A 21,462-nucleotide genomic window follows, 5' to 3' on the forward strand; every position below is an offset into this window, starting at 1 on the left:
TCGGCTTATTAAACTGATCTGTTTATCATTTACAAAGAACCTACTAAACCAAAACAAACCGTACACCCGACAGCAATATCTAACTGTGTGCACAATACCTGTGATGAATCATCTGTGTCCTACAGCCCTCTGGTTTAATTTTATGTCTGTATTAAGCTGATGGTCCAATATGTCCTAGCAACAGACTGCAACATCTCTGGCATTCAGAGTATAACCACAGATTGTTTTAATCCATCACGTTGTGGTCAATCCCTGTGTATGTTTGTGTGTTTTTATGCCTCTGTGCATTCATGATGTGGGGGGTGGCAGTGAGAAGTTCTCCAGCAGAAGAGATCACATGATTATCTGTATGTTTCACAAGGATTAGGCCGCTTTAATCCTTAATGTACCCTCTAGAGATACATTTTCATTTATCAAGCACATACATTACTCCATTAAGCTGAGCAGCATTAAACTGCAAGATTTATGAATGTAACTCAATACTCTTACCGCAGAATAAAAGCCAGCACAAATCTTGGTTAAATCTGCCAGTTATTTAATATTAGCTTCATAAAAGATGCCATAAAAGATGCATCTCATCAGAGAGTTGGTCTCTTACCTGGGTTTGAAAGCATCCATTTTATCAGCACTGGAGCCAGGAGGTGGGAATGTCCTCGTCCGGTATCCTTTGTTCTGATTGGCTGCTGCTGGTATGATGGGCGAAGACTCTCGCCTCTTCGCTTCTCCCCCACCGCTGCTCCTTCCCATGGACAGCTCCTGGATGCCGCTGTAGGTGGCTAAACAGTGCATGGGCTTGTGGGCCTGGCTGTTGGACATATTTCCGTGGCGAGCGTTGTTGTAGTGGGTCGAGGCGTCGATGCCGCTGTCATTCGACCCCCCCTTGTTGAGAAGGTCAGCGTCGGGGTCGGCTGGGTCGCCAAGGCAACCCCCGCCTCCTCGCTCTCCTCCGGCTCCGCCGTCGAACCAGCGCTCGTCGCTGTGGCTGCTGGAGGCGTTGCTGGACAGAGTGTTGCTGCTGGAGTGGCTGGAGTACTGAGTCTCACCCTACAGAGGACATGATGGCAACATTCAGACAGACTCAGAGGTGACAGATGAACGAGTGAGACGAGGTGATGACAACTCTGACCTTTGAGTGTCTGTTCGGAGAGTCTTTTCCCGGGACATCCTGTCTGGGTAGTCTCCTCTGCCCACCTCCACCACCCAGTCCCCGAGACGATGATGCTGGGACATGCCAGAGGGGTTCTAGACAGAAAACACACACACACACACACTCCCTCACTTACAGGATTAAAGCAAATTACACCGAACCTCCATGGTTGGCAAAGAGGATTAAATACTTATAGCACATTTAGACACTGACCTCCACCCACCAACCAACGGACAAAATCACACTCTGTTATCTCAACTCTACTGTGCAACACGCACCCTCTGAAACAGTAGAGAGAGTTTGATTAACCTGAAATGAAATCGTCTTTGGCCATAAATCAACTCCTTTTAAGTTGATATGTGTTGGCAAATGCTTGCTTATTAACACAGCCAGCCGATACAAAGCAACGCTGCCCTTCATTTGGACTCCTGTTTCTGAACACTTGATCAGTCTAAGTCCAGTATTTTCTCTCCTTTAAGGTCTGTTTTTGGTCTCCACCAACTGCTGAGGGAAATATTTGGCTCTTTAGCTGCTCAGTGTTCAAAATGTGTTCACCATCTAGTTGATAACTGTATCTGCCTGCTGTTTGACGCTAAGCAGGAAATGTACACTGGGTTTTTAGAGCTTTTTGCTGAAAATTAGCTGCCTGCTACAACCCACAACAATGCCGTGATCCATTGTTCGTATTGATAATGTTGAATATAGCAGCTTTTAAAGTAGAAGGCAATGTACCTGTTTTGCAGCGCTCCATGGTGCTGTCCTGACTGGTGAAGCCCGAGGAAGACTCTCCACTGGAGGTGATGTCCACACTGAGGTGGGGCTCATAGGGTAGCAGGGGTCGCTGCCCTGTTCCGTATCTACACAGACCGACCACAGGAGGAGGGAGAGTGCTTGATTAACAAACACATTCATGCCAGTTAAATATGAACACAGAGAGAATCACGTTGACTCTACCTTACAAATACACTAAGAGACAAAAGCAAGCCCTTAAAATGTTTAGATTTAACTGAGCACAGGAGAATTTCAGTTTCTGTTTTGCATCCTGATGGCGGTTGAGAATAAAACACATTTTTCTGGTTGGGTGAGATGTTATCAACCTCCACACTGTGAGGAAGAGCCACCCACACAACAGATCCTTCCTCTAGGAGACAGTGTGTTCATACACGTCTAAATGCAGAGCGGAATGTGCCGCATTATTCAGCTTTATCTTGTGAACAGTTTTATTCAGACCCTACCACATAAAACAGTTGTTATGAGTAACACTGGACATGTTTAATCAAGACCAAAAGAGTGACAGCAAAGTGATGGAAGAGAGCTTGGATAACAAAAGACCACACACACGCACACACACACACACACCTGTCAGGTGAAGGTTTGTAGCGTACGAAGGGGCCTGGAGTGATTCCAGGCGGCCCCATCATGGAGAGGCTGACCAGGCCAGAGGAGGGCGAGGAGAAGCTGGCTGAAGGGTTTCTGTAGGGCAGCACTCTGTCACCTCCTGCAGGGGACAAACTGTAGTGGTTCTCTGGGTAGCTCACTGGCCTGGAGGGCACACAAAGAGGCTGACGGTTAACCAAGAGTCAAACAAACACGCAGTCACCAGAGAGGTGAGGCATATGAGTAAGGCTGTGACAGGAACACAATAGACCATTTATCTGAATTAAAGAGAAACAGTGACTGAGTTGGAGCCTGCCAGGATTTGACTGTAGTTATTAGCTTTGGGAGCTGGCAGTGTGACATCAGTTCCGAGTAATGATTATGTGTTTTAGCAACTGAGAACAAAAAAACGGTGAAACAACAAAACAAATAAACCTCTGTATACATTACTGCACTTCTAGTGGGACTTAAGTGATGTCTGACAGGTGATGCTGATGCTTCAACTGTGCACAGACAGTGCACAGTTTACTTTTTTTACATTATTTTAGTACTTCAGGGAAGATAGTGCTCTTCTAGTTTGTATTGTTATTGAGTGTTGTATGCATGAAGGATGATGAAGTCACACTTACATACTTTTACAGTATGTTTACGATGAAAAGAACTGTCTCCATATGCTTCCTTACACAGTCACCAGCAACTTATCTACCAATCCAGCCAATGTCATTTTTAATGAACATTCATTCAGAAAAAAACAACATGAACAGATCACTGTCACAAGAAAACAAAAGAAAATGCAGAACATTCAGGTAAGGTGTGATAAAACACAGATCCTGCTGTTGTGGTTTCTAGGGGCAGTTAACATTTTTCCACAACAATCAAAGAAATCTGCAAAGTTATTTCTGTAAATCAACTTACAACAACCTGTACGGGTGAATCGATCTCAACCACCACCACAATTTTTCTGTTGTTATTTTCACAGATGCTGGAGGATACCGACTGGTCTTTTATTTACTCAGCTGGTGGAACAGCGAACAATGAGCACAAGCACCGATTTAACTCGCTGAACAAATCAATAAAGAAGACGATGACTCAAGTCTGGAACCAATCGAATGCTGCAGGACAGTTTTCAGTTAATCAAACATCTTCTGTGTCCACCATACACTTTCATGTGAATAATTTTTATATTTAAAAATAATACCCCCCCCCCTCAAAAAAGGAAAAGAATTATAATTATCAGTGGAAGTATGTGAGACAAGTAAATTTATTCTAATAAATCTACTTCATTTACTATAAAAAAACACAATCCAGTCTCTTCTGCAATCTGATGTGCACTTCAAAGTCTCACCTCTTGGAGTTGAGGTGCTGGGGCTCCCTGTAGGGAACAGGCATCAAGGCCTTGTGTGAGCGGGGCAGTGGAGGAGGTGGAGGACCCATGGGGGCCCAGCGTTGTGGGGTGGGGACACTGTGGAGTCCCGGGGGAATGGGTGGGCTGTCCCATCGCCATGCTGGGCGAGGAGATGGTCGGTAGCCTGCCGCCAAAGGCTCAGGATCTGGCTTCTGATCCATAGTCTTCATCTCATACTCCTCTGTGCAGCCCCTGAAGAGACAGAGGAAGGTCTGTTAGTAAGAAGATGAGAGCTGGTCCACAATCCTCATCTTAAATGTTCTCATAGTCGCCTCTAACCCGATATGCAGCACGAATCCTTTACACATCATCATTATTTCATTGACACAGCCTATTACAGAAGAGCAGGAGGCATCAAATATGCATGGAGGATGTATTCAAGAGGAGACAAATGTCGAGAGGAGGAGAGAGACGGAGGTGAGAAAGAGAGAGGGGTGATGATGGAGTGAGGTGTGCGAGTAAAAATTCAGAGTGAGGTGAAGGGAAGATGGCAATAAAACAAACAACGCAGTGAAGAAGTAAGACAGATAAGGACAGTATGTGTGATCTGCCCCTGAAAGAGTTATTTCAGTCAAATTAGGAATTAATGTTGTGATTACTTTCATTCTAAATCAATCTGCAGAATGTTTTTTTTGTTGTTGTTGTTTTGTATAACGGTAGTGATAAATTGCTGAATGTAAACGTTTTAAATATAACTTTTCAATGCTGTGAGCAGAGTAAATAAAATTGCATTCGCCTCGGCTGTTCTGTTGTGGAAGCAGAAACCTCAGCGAGAGATGACATCTGGGTAAATAAAAAACTCTGTGCATGGCTTGATACCAGTGATAACAGTATGAACTGTTTCTGCAGTGTAATAATCTGGTCCCTTTCTATCAACTCTGCTACGAGCACGTAAACACCATCACACAAAATCTGAATGCTAGTGGAAAACAACTGACAGCCTGTAGAAGTACAACAAGAGTGCGCAATCACTATGTTTACAAACAGAAATCAAGGAGCATGAACACAACAAACGGTCAGGACATTTTGATCAATCGAGGAACACTACGATCTCAATCGATATCCGCAAGGTTATATATTAACAGCACGAACCTTAGGGAGAGCAGAGCAGACATATGTTGACATGCAGCGTGTCTTCATCACAGCGACAGAGGTGACACAGCTGGAGCTCCCCTACACACTACAGCATCACACCGTTTGTCCACTGCATCCGTCCACATTGCATGCACACAACGGTGTCAGAACAGCACAGGAAACACGCTTCCAACTCTTGCATGTCTCTCTCTCTCTCTTTTTCTTTTTCTCCTCCACCCACTTCTCTCGCTCTCGGTGGTGTTGAAACACGTCCTCTTCACCGAGCGCGTCTCTGCCTCTTCAACTCAGTGTACTCAACCCTGCCTTTCGCTTTCTCTCTCTCTCTCTCTCTTGCTTTCCACTCCCTGCTTTCCATCATTTTCAGCTGCATGCATTTTTAATTAATCACTTCCACTAGTTTATTTATTTCATTTTTTTTGTGGTCTTCTGTTTTTTTTTTTTTCCCCTACAGACTCTAGGCCTTAATCTCATGCAATCTGCTAGCCTGGCACACAAACGAGTCAGAGAGAGAAAAGAGGGGGAGAGTGAAATACAAGACTCTAATTATCAGCTGCTACTTGAGATAGAGAGAGAGAGAGAGAGCGCGTGTGTGCGTGTTTGTGCATGTGTGTGTGCATGTCAAAGGGATATAACTTGGTGTAATTAAACTGCCTCCAACATTAAAGAAATCTAACCGCTGTGAGATCACGCAGCCAGCCACAATTACTGTATTTAGGAGCCCTGGTTTTCAGGCAGATACACACACACACTGTGGTTATTTCTTCACCTTCCTAATGGTTCTGTAACACCACATCAGCGTCTCACAAGGCCTCGTTATTCTGCTCTCTGTCAAGGCTGTATGTGTGGATGAAAGCTTGGAAAAGGATGACGGCAGGGAAAAGGAATAGACTGTGGGAGGAGGGGGAAACGAGACGACGGTAAGCTGAACAAGATGAGTAGATACGAAGGACGGAGAAACAAAGGATGCCAGATTTTGTCAGCTCACATTAAAACAAATCCTTCTTTCTTTTTGTCTCCGTTCCTCATTTTTCCCATTTCCTCTCAAACCACGCATGGCTCTTTCTCTCTGTTCGCTCGCTTCCTCTTTTCACACACTCCCACACAAAATCCTCTCAGAACATTGGAGTCTAGCCACTATCTCACCAAAGCCTTTGTGTGTTTGACTGTCCTGTACTCACTCCAACTCGCTCTTGTCCTTCCACTACTGCCTGCTAACACTCAGCAGTGTTAGTGTGCTGTCACCTACTGCCTCAACATCTGCACTGACCCCAGCCACTTCAAAAAAATCAATCACTCTTGTTAGCTTAGCTTCAAAGAAAGACAACATGCAGACACACCTCCGAGGCCCGCCTTCTTCATACGGAGGAATGATGACCACTTTGACTGTGACCGACGTCCTCAGCAGGTCAATCATCTGCTCGTGAGTGAGCGTCACCGCAGCCACCTTGCAGATCTCCACTAACCGACTGCCCTGTCTCAGTCCCGCCTGCCAGGCAAAGCCGTACTCCTCCACCTACATGAAACACAAAAAAAAAAACAACAAAACCCAGAAAAGGTCTTCAAACAAGCCAGTTATGTACAGCCAAGAATCTTCATAGATGAGTATTTCAGTAGGAGATCTGGTGTGGCAGATGGTCATTTGATGGTACCTCGGCCACAGTGCCGTCCAGGCGAACATGGAAGCCCAGTTGCCCCAGTCCGTTTCTTCTCAGAGTCATATCCACCGTCTCACATCCCACTGTCAACGACTGACAAAGACATAATGTGAATTTAAAAAAAGTTGCATTTATGCTATGGAAATGTTCTTATGTCTGTAGTTACACAGTATCTAGGTTCCAGAACAAAGGAAACACCGTAAAACAGCCTGAATGGGTTTGAAAGCTGTTAAATATGGAGTCCTGGTTCTGGAAACTTTGTCATCTCCAAAATGCATTTATTCTGTATTTTTAGAAAGATTAACTCATTTTTTAAAAAAAAAAAAAATTAGTTTTCTCTTGGATTAACACAAAGCTCGCTAGAGTTCAGTAAATCTCCTTTTCCCAGCATTTAATTCATCAAATTTTCCAGGGATTATCACAATGTGAAATGCCTCTGGTCAGCCTGTATATGCAATTGCCGGCCTGGACTATAGGTTTGAAGGTTATTAGCTTCGAGCTGACAAACTTTGTTTTTTTTTTTTTTTATTAACCATTGTACAGGGCCTTTCAAAAACACTTGTTACTTCTTGCAGTCGTCTTTACTGTTGTTCTTGTTAGTTGTGCAGTTGTTACAGAGTGTAAAAGATTATGTTGGATAAAAGCTTTAAGGAATAGAAAACCTTCCTAAATCCTTCATCCCTCTGAGCTTCAAACAGATACAACAATGGTGTAAAAAATTACATCAAATTCTCAACATAAAATTGCAATGAATCACATATTTGCAAACCACAGATACTTGACAGAGTATTAATGAGATCTTTTGCAATGTTGGGCTAAAATGTGCATGATTTCTTACATTGTTGGGTAGCCAACAAAACAGCAAAGAAGAAAGCTGCAAGCTAGTAAACAAGGATTAAAAAAAAGGAAAAATGAAGGATTTGTAAGATATTTATGCCTTCATTAAATAGCACCAATAAGGAAATGAAAAACTGGCTTTTCAAACATTTTAGGAAGAAGAAGGAGATGCATTCAGCACATTTGTCAGAACTTGAAATGAAACAGTGAAAGTAAAAACAACTTTGTTTGTTAACAAGAAAATTAAACAGGACACCTTTAAGCTTGAGTTGTCCTGCTACATACTGTGATCCCAAATACAACACTGCTATGTGCCTCAAAGGCCACAGCTTACAAGTGCTAACCTCTCACCTTCAGTCTCTGCACCATCTCCCTGACATCCTGTGCGCAGCCCTCTGGTACCCGCACAGCGATGTGGTCTCCTCTGCCGTAGAAGATCTTTAACGCCAGCCGTTCTGGTGTCCAACCGATCACATCCGCACAGAAACAGTTAAACACCACCTCTTTGGTGGAACAGTCAGTAAGGAGGACGTATTCAGCTGACACACCCAAGGCACAGGGGAGCTCTGTCCCCCCACCACTGAAGTCCTGGGCTAGGACCCTCCAGGCAACGGCCCCCACAGCCCCCAGCTCCGCTCCTTCTCTTGCCTTGGAGCGTTCGCGTTTCTTGGACGCGAGGGAGATGAGGTTGTTGAGCTTGCCCGCTGAGTCGAGCGGCGTGCTGCTGACATAGTTTTCAGCCAGGTCGCGCAGGTACTCCTGCCGCGTACGTGTCGCCATGGTGTGGAATTTCTCTGACTTGTGCGCTGCATTTTCTGCATTGATAACTTTGGCTAGAAGGAAGTTACGAAAGGTTTCTCGGTCACGGAAGGTGACGCCGTTGGGAATGGGTGGGCCGAAGGGAGGCACATCCTTCATTCTTGTCACAGCAACACTGTGATAAAAGGCGAGAGAGGCAGGGAGTGTGAGAAATTATTATTTTTATCATAACCTTTGCGTGTGTGTGAACACGTGGTTGTTCTGTTCTACATGTACCTGTAACAGGTGTTTTCAGAGCAGGGGTTGTGCACACGGACGATAACAAAGACATGCTGGAAGTGCGAGCGAATATTCTGGGGAGTGAAAGGCAACGCCCCCGGCTCCTGAAAGATTATGGTGACAATGTCGTTCCCTATGTGCCTCTTTCTCAAGAGCTGAGGGAGAGGAAAGATAAAAATTACAAATTAATAAAATAACATTGACATTGGCGCAATTGATTCAGTTAACGATGGAGAAAGTCTGACAAGGGAAATGAGAGATTAAGAAGCTCACTACTAGACACCAAAGAACAGCTCTTTATGTAATTTGTTTTTCGATTTCTGTGTGGGCTATTTGTATTCATGTGTGTGTGTGCTGGCTGGTCCGTCTATCTGTGTTCGTGTAGGAGACATGTCACAGAGTCCAGGCTGTGTCTGTGGTGCAGTGCTTGCCAATCCTCTCTTCATCTGCAGAGGGAAGTGTGAAAGTACCAATTATGTAATCCAGCCCACTGTTTGGCCACAGATACTCCAGCATGGTGCCACAGGAGCATCCTTCACTCACACTGAGACTGCAGTTATGAACATTAGATTATTGTGCTAATGTAGGGGTTACAAACACTAACTATAATTGTTAATACTGATCATGTGGAGAAAATAAAATTGTTTTATTTCATATTTGGGGTCTTTTTCAGAACACTGATGATTTTCTATTTAAGCATCCATTGAAACACAAGTAAACACAGCTGACTGTGTGGGCCTAGTGTACACTCTCTTTTCCCTGTTTCCTGAATCTGAAAGCCTTCACGCTCTCTGTATTTCCACTTCATTGCTCCTATTCACCCAGGTTATTTTCAGTGTCTGATGCTGCCACCTAGAGGTTCATCTGAGCAAGTAAACCTCCTTGCTGCTGCAGTCTCTAAACCTCTGGATGGAGTTATTGTTCCATTTATAAAATTACCCTTTCTGATGTTAAGAGTTAACAACAAATATGAAGTGTTCAAGCACACTTTTAATTTTCTTAATTAAAAAAAGATGCAATCCTCAAATATCTTGCTCACTCAACATTTGCAATGCATTTAACAAGACTATGTTAATGTCAAAAATAGCTTGTTCACAGTAACAAACAATAAATTCTAAATTCTCCAATTCACAAGATTAATTCATATTTGAGGAAGATTAAATCATGACATCTCCACAGTCTGAGCTGTTCTGTGATGCAATGACACATTACAAAGTGTGTACACAAATCCCAAGCACCCACAGCACCTGCCAGAGCACACACGTTCACCTGAGTGAGCCTCTCATGCAAACACTTATGCAAACTATTAAAAATATCCCACGCACAAAATGCTATCTTATACACAGGTCACTCACACACAGCCCACGCTGCGAACACAAGGCACCCAGGAGAATGTGTAGGAAGCCTGCTTTATTTAAAGAATTGAAAAAAAGGAGGGAGAAAATAAAAGGGACTGTTCACTACTGAACCCCACCCAGCTCTGATGCACATCTGAGAGGCAGGGAGAGGGCAGAAGAAGAAGAAGCCAGTGAGAAAGAGAGGAGAGAAGAGACTATAAAAGACAATAAACACAAGCTGGTGAATAAAAAAGAAAAAAAAAAAAAAGGAGGACTGAAACTAAATGAATTGGGTGACACAAGTCATGAGTTTCCATTTGATGAATTCTTGTTTGCGGTTTATGACCCGGAGCAAAAAGGCAGAGACTTTAACTAACAACCACAAGCAGACTTTGAAAGGCTCTGAGTGACAAGAAAGGATAGTCATGGATGTATTTCTCAGCCCTGCGCTCCAAAAACTTGGCCTGAGATGTACAGGATTTAGGAAGGGCTGCTCATAAGCTCTTACCTGCTGGGGGTTGTTGGGCATGTACGGCAGCATGGTGGACACGTGGAACATGACCTCGTAGCCTTGGTAGGTGGTGTACAGGGAGTGGGTGCCTGTAGAGTCGGCTGTAGAAAGGGGTTGAAAGATATTTTTCATGTCACAACAGACGGTGAAGCGGTTAACTGCAGACAACAATGCGATGTTGAATTCTAAGCCTTTTCAGACACATGATGCATAAGATCCGTTAAAGTGATGGATTTTTATCATTCAGACAAACCGTAGGTTTTCAAGTTTTATGTATTAGTTTTATGTATTATGTATTCATCAGTTTCTCCAATAATGGATATTTATGCTGCCTGATTTGTAAGCTTCAACATTCAGTCCCATTTAATTCCAACATGCTCACACACATTTTCTGCTAATGCTAACTGCATGGAGCTGACAGGGAGATAGAGCAAATGGTCTTGGTCACAATGTTTCATAACTTATTTAACTGCTTTTATTTTCTCTAAGCCTAGGAGATTATAATTAAGTGAAACAGTTATTGCAGTGAGCTTTGTATGGCAAACTGCTGCAGCTTTAACGATAATCTGAAACTCCAGACACAAGCCACGAAGATGTTAGCAGGGCCAATGTAGTAACACTGCCGTCTTGACTGCTATGTAGAACAGTCAACAGACCCATGGAAAGTGTTTGCAGTCAGAAAGAGGCTCTTGTGAAGACTCACTCTTTGTGTCGAGCTGTGCTGCATATTTGGTGAACCCTTTGAGAAGCACCTGCTCCCCCAGCAGCTCCAGGAAGGCAGAAAAGGCGGGTGACGCCTCCTCGTTGTTGTACATCTCCTCCTCTGTGCTCTGGCCCGCACGGCACAGCAGAACACCCACCTTGTGCTTCTGACTTAACTACGAGGCAGCGGAGATATAACATTAACGATTGCACAAACAGCTGGAACGTAGCATTCAAACAGAGCTGAAACACTGCGGTCTGAACCGTGTGCTTCTAACGCAACTTCAGGACAAAGCAGATGTTAGGCTGAGCACAACGTCACTGTTGTATAAACCGCCTACACAAACAAAAACAAGACTACAGCTGGCAAAACACCTCCGCCTTAAAGTTCAACCTGCATTAAACAAAAGGTGAGATAACATGGCTTAACATGAAAGCTTTTATGGTTACACACGCATGCTAAAACACACCACACCCTGCTTTACTCAGCTTTCACTGCCCTCAGTCCAGTTCTGCACTTTGCACTGTCATTAAATGAGTTATACAGGTTTCATACAACACTGCTGAGCATATTATATAAACTATATTAGATATTATATAAAATACTATGTTTCTTTACTAGTTAATATTTTAGCCAGCATGACTTCACTGTCTTTTGTAGATGTTGTGGATTCATTTCACGGTTGGTGCTAGGATCAGCTTTTGGTTTTCCTGTTTTATCACACAAGACAAAAAATAAAATGCAAATTGCAGACTAAGAGGCAGAGCTCACCCCCTGTTCGTCCAGTTTGAGGAGCTGCTCCGTGACTTTGGGTGTGCTGACCGCTAGTCTCAAACAGGAGACGCTGAGCTCTGGGACGACCTGCTCCAGGACCTCCTTGAGCGGCAGACCCCGCACAGTGCCATGCCTCCCTGTAGACGCCACTGCATCTTCTAAAATGGAGCCTCGCAGGGTCACGAGCTAAATGCGGGAAAAGAAAAAAACATGTAAAACTAGAAAAAGTGCATTATCAGATTATAAGATCTGTTCTCGATCAATTTAAGCAGACCAGGAAACAAAATATTATGACCATCATCATCATCATATAAATTTACATTATTTACTTGATTACATATTTGTTTATTTATGTCAGTTTTTTTCTTTATTGATATGGGCTAAAAACATGGGCTCTGTAATAGTCTTATATATTGGCTATCATAATTCAACATTTTGTGTGGTCTCACTTGCAAAGGACACAAAAAGGGGGCTGGATACAGATCGACAAATGTAGTATTATTGTCAATATTACACAGGATGTAGAATAAGGAAAGAGATCAGAGGTCAGGCTCAGCTACAGTACAGTCTGGAAACGGAGGGGTAGATGATTAGTGGGACACATGAAGTGGGCCCGTCAGATGAGGGGTGGATCTCAGTACTTATAATAATATCCTGCTGACCTGAAGCCACACACACATACACACACACACACAGTGAAAGTGCTCCGTGTAGAGGATTTTAAGATGAGCTGTATTGTGAATTAATATTCTGCTCAGTATTGTGCTGCCACAGAGTGCTGCTCCCTGGTGAGGGGAAATTGACCTGCTTCAAAACAGTGAGACTATAATAACCTCGGATACAGATGGGAGGAGTGGGCTGTTTCTTCTCTCTCTCTCTCTCTCTCTCTCACACACACACACACACACACACACACACACACACACAAATACAGCTTCATTAAAAATGCATGGCAGTCTCTGGAGCTGGCAGGGGCCGGAGAGACAGTTGAACCTCAGAGACTTGGGTGTGTGCCGCAGAGAAATGTAACCTGACTGACATGATGCAGCTGAAGTTACGGAGCCCTTGTTTCAACTCACGGGCTTCTGTGCAACAGCGGAGCGTACGACTGCAACACACTGAGCAGGAGTGTCAGGGGGCTGTGTGTGTGTAAATGTGTGATGATGTGGAGAAAGAAAGGGAGAAAGAGGAAGTCTCTCCACCTTGCTGTGTCAGCACTACTGCACAGAATTAAATGACAGACTTTATGGGGATGGATATTTGAGAGCAGCTGTGGCTTGAGTGCCAGAGAAAGGAGTCTGCAATCAATCTCTTTTTTGCTTTCTGCGTGGGAACAGTAGGCCTGGTTGTGTCTGTTAGCTGAGCTCTGTGTACTTAGATGGTGGAGAGGCTCCATTGTTATAACAGAGCTAAGGTGATGAGGCCAGGCAGCCATGTAATCCAGCTAAAAACAACACAGCCACACAGACAACAGACACTACATGAACAAAAAGACCAGAAGCAAACACTGCTGTTTGTCTGAATGACCTTGACAACACTACAGGTGTTATTAAAATGATATAAACTATTTATAAAGACCTCAAAGATCTCAAACGCAACCTATGGAAATTTTTGCAAAAATTTGTAAAATACTGCCGCCTGTAATCAACTAACTATTAATCTCTCTGTTATTTTCCTAATTAATCAATTTGTCTAAAAAAAAAATGCGAAAAGTAACTCAAAACTAGGAGGTGGGCTCGGGACAAAAAAACAAATCTGAGAGACTGCAGAGCAGCTCATTCTGCATGATCACCAGCCTGTCATTTTACATATTAAGAGTATCTGATCCATCAAAGTGGAAAAGTGGTTGGGTGTGCTCCGTCTGAGAGCAGGCCAAACACTTTGGCCAGAGCAGCAAGTGTTTGGTTTGGCATTGCTGCACTTAGACCAGGTAGGTGGAATTTTCCACTGGCAGAGAGGACAGAGGGGGTGAAGGAGTAGAGGAGAAGGTTAAAAACAGGGCAAAGAGGGTGAGGAGAAACACAGGTAGGGACACAATGGCAGAGCTGGATAAAAATCAAAGCAGGTAAGGAATTAAGTTGAGCGCGCACACTCATACTGACTCATCGGTGTTTCATTGTTCAAAAATTCCCAAACAAACACACATAAACAAATGGCAGATCTGCACATACCTCGCTCGTTCTGATGATGAGGCGGTACTGATACTGGTCTTTCAGGTCTTTGGTGTCATCCAGTTTCTCCCTGCGGATGCTCACAGCCACAGCACCCAGTTTATCGTCTGTCCCAAAGTAGTTTGAGTGCTCTGGTTAAGGACAGAGAAAACATTCATTCATTCATTCATTCATTCATTCATCATGTCTGCTGTTTCATTTACTGTTGGACACATTAACAACTGGCAAAAGGAGGGCTGTGGGATTTACAGACATAAAGAATGGAGTATCATTTGAAATTTATTAATATTAGTGTCAATATGACACCTGAATTTTATTAGGCTTAGCTGATTACTTGGTCCCCAGGTACAGGCAATAATTCCAACAACCAATGAAAGATTTTAAGCAAAAATACCAATTAATTAATAATTCCCTTCTAAAACTTCTAAAATGTGAATATTTTCTGTTTTTCTCAGTCTTTTATGACCATAAATAAATATTTTTGAGTTCTGCACAGTTGTTTGAACAAGATATTTTATAAATAAAACAGCTAATCCTAATTTCCATAACTGAAAATATTCTGAATTAAATCCATAAATAAACTTTCAGTAGTTCTTCATACCGGCACACATTAGTGTCAGCAGTGCATATGACCTTCAAGGGATAAAGATGAGACAGATTTAAGAGGAGTTTGATGAAGGGAGAACGGGGTTAGAGGAAAAGATACCAGACACAGTACAGTAATGTATGTGTCGTTAGAAAATTGACAAAGGAGGGGCATTAAGTCAAGGACAGGACTAAAACAATGACAGAATCTCATAATCAATACTCACGTCATTACAAAATCAATTTAGCTACCAAAGGACATCACCCAGAGGAGATGAGGATTATTACTAATGAAAGGTGAGGATTAGGGGACTAAATGGTTGTATGGTCAAGTTTCCCCGATGCTGTGTGTATGAACTTCACTACAGTCAGAGATCTGATAAAATATAAAGAGACTCCATGTTTAACACTAAGACTATAAAGGAACAAATACATCCCTCAGTCTTGTAATTCCATGAAATGCACAAAATGTGGTGTCATAAGTTGGCAATTAACGTTCTTATCACCAGTGTTGGCACACGACATATTCATCCATTAAGAGTGCTGAGACAAGGCTATCAACACACTTCACGAGCATCTTCCACATCCTCTCCTAAAGCTCTGAAGCTAAGCTGTGGTAATGCCAACACCACAGGCAGCGTGGGAGTCGAAAGACAAATTCGCCAGACACTCAGAGAGGAATCTAGCTTGACAAGTACTCCTCCTCTATCACCCCCCACTCCAACTGCAATGAACCAGGACAACGTACACGTTAGGAGACTCAGGCCTGCTAAGCTTCCCTGCCATCCTGTGGTGAACACGTCAGCTTTTTGATGAGTCTTTCTGACGTGCACACGAGGCACATCACAGCACACACACAATCACAGCTGTGTTGTGGGGGACAGTTAAGCTGGAAACAAGTCAGCAGATGAACATATTTTTGGAATGATAACCTTTATCTGTGTGGCTGCAGGCCTCTCTCTCTCTCTCTCTCTCTCTCTCTCACACACACACACACACATAGGCTTGCTTGCACACATGTGCTCCTAACAGAATCTGTCACTAATTAGGGCGTAGCCAGATGATGCTTGCCAAGGGGAAGTTTCATCCTCAGTGTCTGATGAGGTGATGCTGACAAGAAATGCACACGTATGGATGGGCATCTTACGCACACACACACACACACACCATTCCTCTCTGAAATTACGTGTTACTTCTGACACTGAAATCCAGATGTAAAACTGAAATGGATGACTATGTAAACTGGTACTTGTGATCGTGCAGACGGGCAGGTGGTGTAACATCAGCTCAGAGTTTGCCAACAGTCCAGTGGCAGGTACATGTGTAATAAAAACTCTGGGAGTGTTGCCAGCTTGGCCCACTCTGCTCTGCTCAGGACCAGCTGGATATTAACAGCCGCAGAATGAGATATGGCAAATAATGACACAGGAGAAATTCTGGCTGAACAAACGACATCTATGCTGTCTAATTTATGAGCACCAATAACAGGTGGAAGCCCAAATCAGAATATAAAATGGGATCAGTGTATAAGCTGTAGTGCAACTAGCTGCCACTAGTGAATATTTTCTTTCTTGATTAATCTTCTGATAAATTTCTGATAAAAATTTCAGTGTGAATGAATGAATTTAGAGAACACATGTTTAATTGATTGTTTGAAAAAAAAAAAAAAAAAAATGACCAGAGTATTCAGTTTGAACTGTGCTATAGAAATAAACCTGCCTTGCCCGCTTGAAGTATGTTCTCGTTGTATAAGTGTTGATGGGAATTAATGAGGCTTTTGCCCATTTTCATTAACGCCAAATGGAATAAAAACTTTATAAAAATCTATAAACCATTAGCATACCATGTTAATGTTGCAAAGCATAAACATGTACGTTAATTTTTTTTTTTTACACTGAGTATTTATGGTTTAGGTTTATGCATGATGGCTTACAGTGAATGTGTGTGAGTATTACCTTTCCCATAGAAGTAGTCTCTGTAGTACCTGGCCCCAAGGTCTACATGCTCTATGCTGTACAATTTTAATCTGTCCAGTCTCATGACCTGCTGTTCAACAGGCACCTCCAGCACTGAGACGCTGGCGTTGCTCTTCCTCAGCCAACTCCTCACTGCCTCTCCTCCTCCGTCTCCTCCTCGCTCCGCTGACGAGCTGAGGAAGCTGATGTTGCGCTCCCCGTGGCCTCCAGTCTCATTGAGGAAGTGGGGGCATGACAGGAGCAGAGGGCTTGAGTTGTGGGCACCGGGAGGGCCGTCCAGTGGCTCCGTGCCCAGGGAGGGTGTTGTGGAGCCAGGGTCAACACTCAGGGTCAGATCCTCTATGCTGGAATAAACTGGGTCGTTCACACTCTGAGCTGAGGATCTGGAGACGGACAGGGACACTGAAGCAGCTGATGCCCCTGTGGCGGTGTTCCTCCTCTGGGAGGCGTAGCCCCGCTGTGCTGCTACTTCGTGGAGGTCAAACAGGACGCTCTGTGCATCATAATGGACAAAGCTTTTGGGGCATACCCACGGTTTATACGAGGAGTCTCCTGAACCCCGTCCTCCCCCTTCCTCACTCTCTCCTTTTCCCCCGTCCAGCTCACCGCGACTTGAGCTCCTAAGTTTCCTGAACAAAGAGGAGGTGCCCAGTGACGACTCCGTCCCCCCACTTTTCTTCCTCACCCTCTCAGCTCCGTCCTTCCTTCCTGTCCCTCTGTCGTCCCCACCTGTGGGGCCAGGTGAAGGAGCAGAAGGGAGGGGTGCGCTTGATGGCGAGTCTGGAGCACGCAGCAGCTCCCTGAGGCGTGCGGGTGCTGAACTGCGCTGGTCAGGTCTCTCCTGGTGGAACTGGCTGAGCATGTCGAAAAAGCTCTGTTCAGGAATGCCCTGGATGTCAATGGAGGAGGTGCTGCCATACTCTCTGAACAGGTTCCCCATCCCGCCACCTAAACGACCCTCCACCTTGGAGCAGAAAAGGAAGAAAATCTTCAGTTTATGAAGACATATCAGTGGATGCAAAACAACTCTAAGTAAGATTGTAAAACCCCCCAAAGTTTCCTATTAAATCCTGTAGGTTTGTTTGCACAAACTTGTTTGCACAAAGCAAAACATATTTTCCTTAATGAACACTCACCTCATTTTCGTCCTGTTCACTCAGTGTCACCTCACTGTTGGAGCGCTGTCTCAAAGGAGGGAACACTCTGAGACTCAGAGGTGAACCTCTTCCTCCGCCAAACCCACCTCCTCTGAATTCTATATCCTTGGACCGCCGTCGTGGCAACCTGGCAACTCCTCCCCGCACCAGACCGATGTCTGAAGACAAAACTGATGAGGAAACTGAAGTGGAGCAGTCATCTCCATGGCGGCTGCTTTGCCCATTTTCAAGCAGTGACTCTCTGGACTGTGAGCGACGTGGGGGCCACTCGGCAATCCGCGCACGAACACCCATTTTGGGCACTGAGACTCGTGGTTGGATGGCCAGGTCTGTGAGGCCATTCAGGGTGTGGTGAAACTGAGTGTGCTGGGGCAGCCCTCCTCCTCCTCCTCCACCTCCATCAAGGAGGTCCGAGGAGGTGCAAGTGACCCCTCTGTCTCTGTAGCTGTTCATGGCACCCCAGGAGAGCTCAGGGCAGGGAGGCAGGGGGCTGGCATCCCATATCAGGAGGGGTGCTGGGAAAGAGGGAGAGGAGGGGCCCCACACACACTCGGCTGATGGTGCTACGGCCTCCAGCTCCCAAAAACATTGCTTTTAACTGGCAAGGTAAGAAAGACTTCACTTGTCCATTGACGACCAGCTTGAATCAGGATGGGCCCTCCTCTTCTGGTACAATTTTCAGTCTAATGCAGATCTATAAAGAAAAAAAATAAGAAAAAAATAACCAATCATTCCAGTAAATTGGCTTCAGACAATCAACACAAGCATATAAAAAATACATCAAATCAGATCTGAAATACCTGGAACATTTTTTAAAATCACAGTGTTTTCATGACCCAAATTTCTTCCACAGGCAAAACGAAATACTGAACAGTGAATTCATAAACATAGAGAATCACTGAGGTGTACAACAATGTAAGACTGACAAGAAAAGAGAGAGACAAACAGAGAGAGAGAGAGAGAGAGAGAGAGAGAGAGAGAGCGAGAGAGAGAGAGAGACAGAGAGAGAGAGAGAAAATAAGGTGAGGGGATATGACAGAGGATTTCTCCCGTTGAGGCTAATCTTCAGGAGGCTGACAAGGGATATTATTATCTCACACTCTGTGCACTCGAGTGCATGTGTGTGCACACACAAACACTCATGTACGCACAGGACTTGAAGGCTGTGGCCGCTCTGCTGCAGATTAAAACCACAGAAACACTTCAGCTAATATCATCAGACCAGAAAGTAATACTTACTGAAAAAAAGAGAATGCCGAACAGAATTTAAACACTTCAGCACTGCAGCATATTTGCTACTTGTGTCTCGTCTTGCCTCACAGAGGCCCGTAGTGATGGTAAAGCTTATGTATTGCAGTCAACTCATGACTCTTTTTGTCATGCTGCAGGTGCTGATCTCCACACGGCTGAGACACAGAAACATCTCTATTTTACTCTAAGCAAAGTCAGACAACAAGCAACTACAACTTTTAAACGAAGGAGACTTCAGGAGAGACAGAAAAGGGCACAAAGTGACACAACAGCCGGAGAGGTGAGGTGGGGTAAATCCAGAAATAGAGTGATTGGACAGAGTTGAGAAAGAGCAAGGAGGGGAGCGTCGCATTGCTCAGTGAACCGCAGCAGCGTGCTTTAATGTGACAGTCACGCCGCATCATGTCTTTAAAATCCACCAGCCTTGTAAACGCTCATGTTTACTCTCAGAAGCATCTCATGTCTCTCCTAATGTTTAATATAAAGTATATAATCACTGCATATGTACAGAAATATTGTCAGAGCATTAAGGTTTCAATCCTCACGCTACATATTAATGTTTGGTGATCTAAAAACCTAAAGAGTGGCAGTATCCGGAAAGTTCCCTGCAGACTGAATCATTGCACCCTTTGGTTATGATCAGTCCACACAAAGCGTTCAAGACGTGGTCATATTTTTTGGTAATGTTGTGGTTGCTGACCGGCTGGGAGTTCATATTCGAGAATATTACACTGTGGTTATGACTCCATGGGATGACCATTATTCACACAGCAAGCAATGACAATAAGATGGCAGCTCTGAACAACAAACGCACTATATTCTTGTGAAGTCAGTATGTGTCTGGGTAACGTTAACAGGGACTCTATAAGGCTCACAAAGTTAAGTTTTAGACTTTTTAAAGAACTCGTAAAAACTCATAGAATGAAATTTAATATCTGCTTCACAGTAATAGCGGGATGATTTATTATCATAACAAATTTTTAGTACTAGCAAGCAGCATACAGTAGTTTTTCAAGTTTAACTAAATCAAAGCAATGTGGATAAGTGGCATAAAAAGGATGACTGTACAGATGGATTAACCAATTATGAACAATTCATTCAATTAGTTCATATAAGTTTGGTCAAACAAATCTATTCTACCTTTAGTTTTTACTGTATAGAGTCTGTATAGAGTCTCAACAGCCTGCAATCAGATACAAAATCCTTTTAATGTTTAGGAAACTGAATTCATTGCATATTAAGCAGATGATGCATCTCAACATGCAATATGGAAAACAACATAATAACTGTCTATGGGGAGGTTTAGATATTTTTAATGAGAGCTTCAGCTAAATGTCTAAAATGTAAATGTATTCAATCCATCAGTCTCCACTGGAGTCAAACGGATCATGTTCCTAGTGCTGATCTTCCTTTCTCCTAAATTTTCCTTTCCTTTCTCAAGTTTCCATCTAATCTCGTTCTCTGTTTAGGTATTCATTCCTGGATTTAAGCTCCTTTAACTACGCCAGTCTCTCCTAAAATCACCGAAGTCGTTCAAATATCTTCACTCTTGCAGATTTCACTCTTCATATTCTCACATCTATGAATTCTTCTTGTTATTCTTTTCTTGCACCTGTTTGTCTGCACCACAACATGTGATTTGACCATACATTTCATCACACAATACCTATCTGGAACAGCCTCTTCATCAATATGTTTAGTTTTTCCTCAAACAGCCACTGACCTTTCAAATTTCACAACTGTAAAACTCTTTTCCATGGTGGTAACACTTTCACTCCTCAGACAAAAGCTTTAAGGAATTAATTCACATGATTCAAACATGAGCAGAAAGCATGTGCCCACATACATGTACCCACACACACATTCAACCCCATCTAATCACATTAAATGTATGTACTTTCAGTGCTGTTACAAATGGAACCAATGGGGTTTGAAACATCAGGGCCTACACCTGTTTGAAAAGAGGAGCTAAACATTTGACTCTTTAAGTTTAATAGCCTGCAGAAAGTGTACATTACGAACAGTCTTGTTGTGAGAACAATTCTGTGCTTGTCTCTCTCCAGCTGTCTCAGTTTTTCTGAATTCTACAAATGTCGACTCCTGGGGTGACCATCTTGTTATGAGGTCCAATTTGCATAACGTTGAGCTTTTCGTTGTGTCAAGGCAGCTCAGAGTGGTTTGTGTGTTTTATGATACACAATGCCTTTTATGAGTCCTTGCTGAATTCATTTTTGGCCTCAAGACTGCATTACTCATTCACTCATACACGCACATGGGCATCATCAACAGAACTCTTTCACAGCAAACAAAATCCCCCTATAGTCATACAGCCATGCAAATGTATCATGTCTTTGTTTTAGGAGAACTGCAGGCACTTCCGGGCCAAAGGCTCCCGCTGTGACTGTGCTTTCTGACAGAGTCTCGCCTCATCCGGATTTGATGT

The 21,462-nt window shown here is 43.6% G+C and overlaps 1 protein-coding gene across 3 annotated transcripts in view; it reads right to left on the bottom strand.

The window, feature by feature from the left end:
* The window catches only part of sipa1l3 (signal-induced proliferation-associated 1 like 3), a 64,992-nt gene that overhangs the window by 8,239 nt on the left and 35,291 nt on the right, over window positions 1-21,462 (bottom strand). For all 3 annotated transcript variants that reach the window (XM_046389194.1, XM_046389192.1, XM_046389193.1), the window contains 15 exons: window positions 17,748-18,462; window positions 16,591-17,575; window positions 14,051-14,181; window positions 11,877-12,065; window positions 11,106-11,280; window positions 10,400-10,503; window positions 8,552-8,709; window positions 7,868-8,450; window positions 6,674-6,772; window positions 6,362-6,537; window positions 3,870-4,121; window positions 2,507-2,689; window positions 1,880-2,004; window positions 1,127-1,242; window positions 599-1,044 (listed from right to left, as the gene is read on the bottom strand). In XM_046389194.1, coding sequence (XP_046245150.1) covers window positions 599-1,044; window positions 1,127-1,242; window positions 1,880-2,004; window positions 2,507-2,689; window positions 3,870-4,121; window positions 6,362-6,537; window positions 6,674-6,772; window positions 7,868-8,450; window positions 8,552-8,709; window positions 10,400-10,503; window positions 11,106-11,280; window positions 11,877-12,065; window positions 14,051-14,181; window positions 16,591-17,575; window positions 17,748-18,221 — 4,196 coding nt within the window. In that variant the 5' untranslated portion in view covers window positions 18,222-18,462. The remainder of the gene's footprint in view (window positions 1-598; window positions 1,045-1,126; window positions 1,243-1,879; window positions 2,005-2,506; window positions 2,690-3,869; window positions 4,122-6,361; window positions 6,538-6,673; window positions 6,773-7,867; window positions 8,451-8,551; window positions 8,710-10,399; window positions 10,504-11,105; window positions 11,281-11,876; window positions 12,066-14,050; window positions 14,182-16,590; window positions 17,576-17,747; window positions 18,463-21,462) is intronic.

This window comes from Scatophagus argus, chromosome 5 (genome assembly GCF_020382885.2).
Source record: "Scatophagus argus isolate fScaArg1 chromosome 5, fScaArg1.pri, whole genome shotgun sequence".
NCBI classification, from domain to species: Eukaryota; Metazoa; Chordata; class Actinopteri; family Scatophagidae; genus Scatophagus; species Scatophagus argus.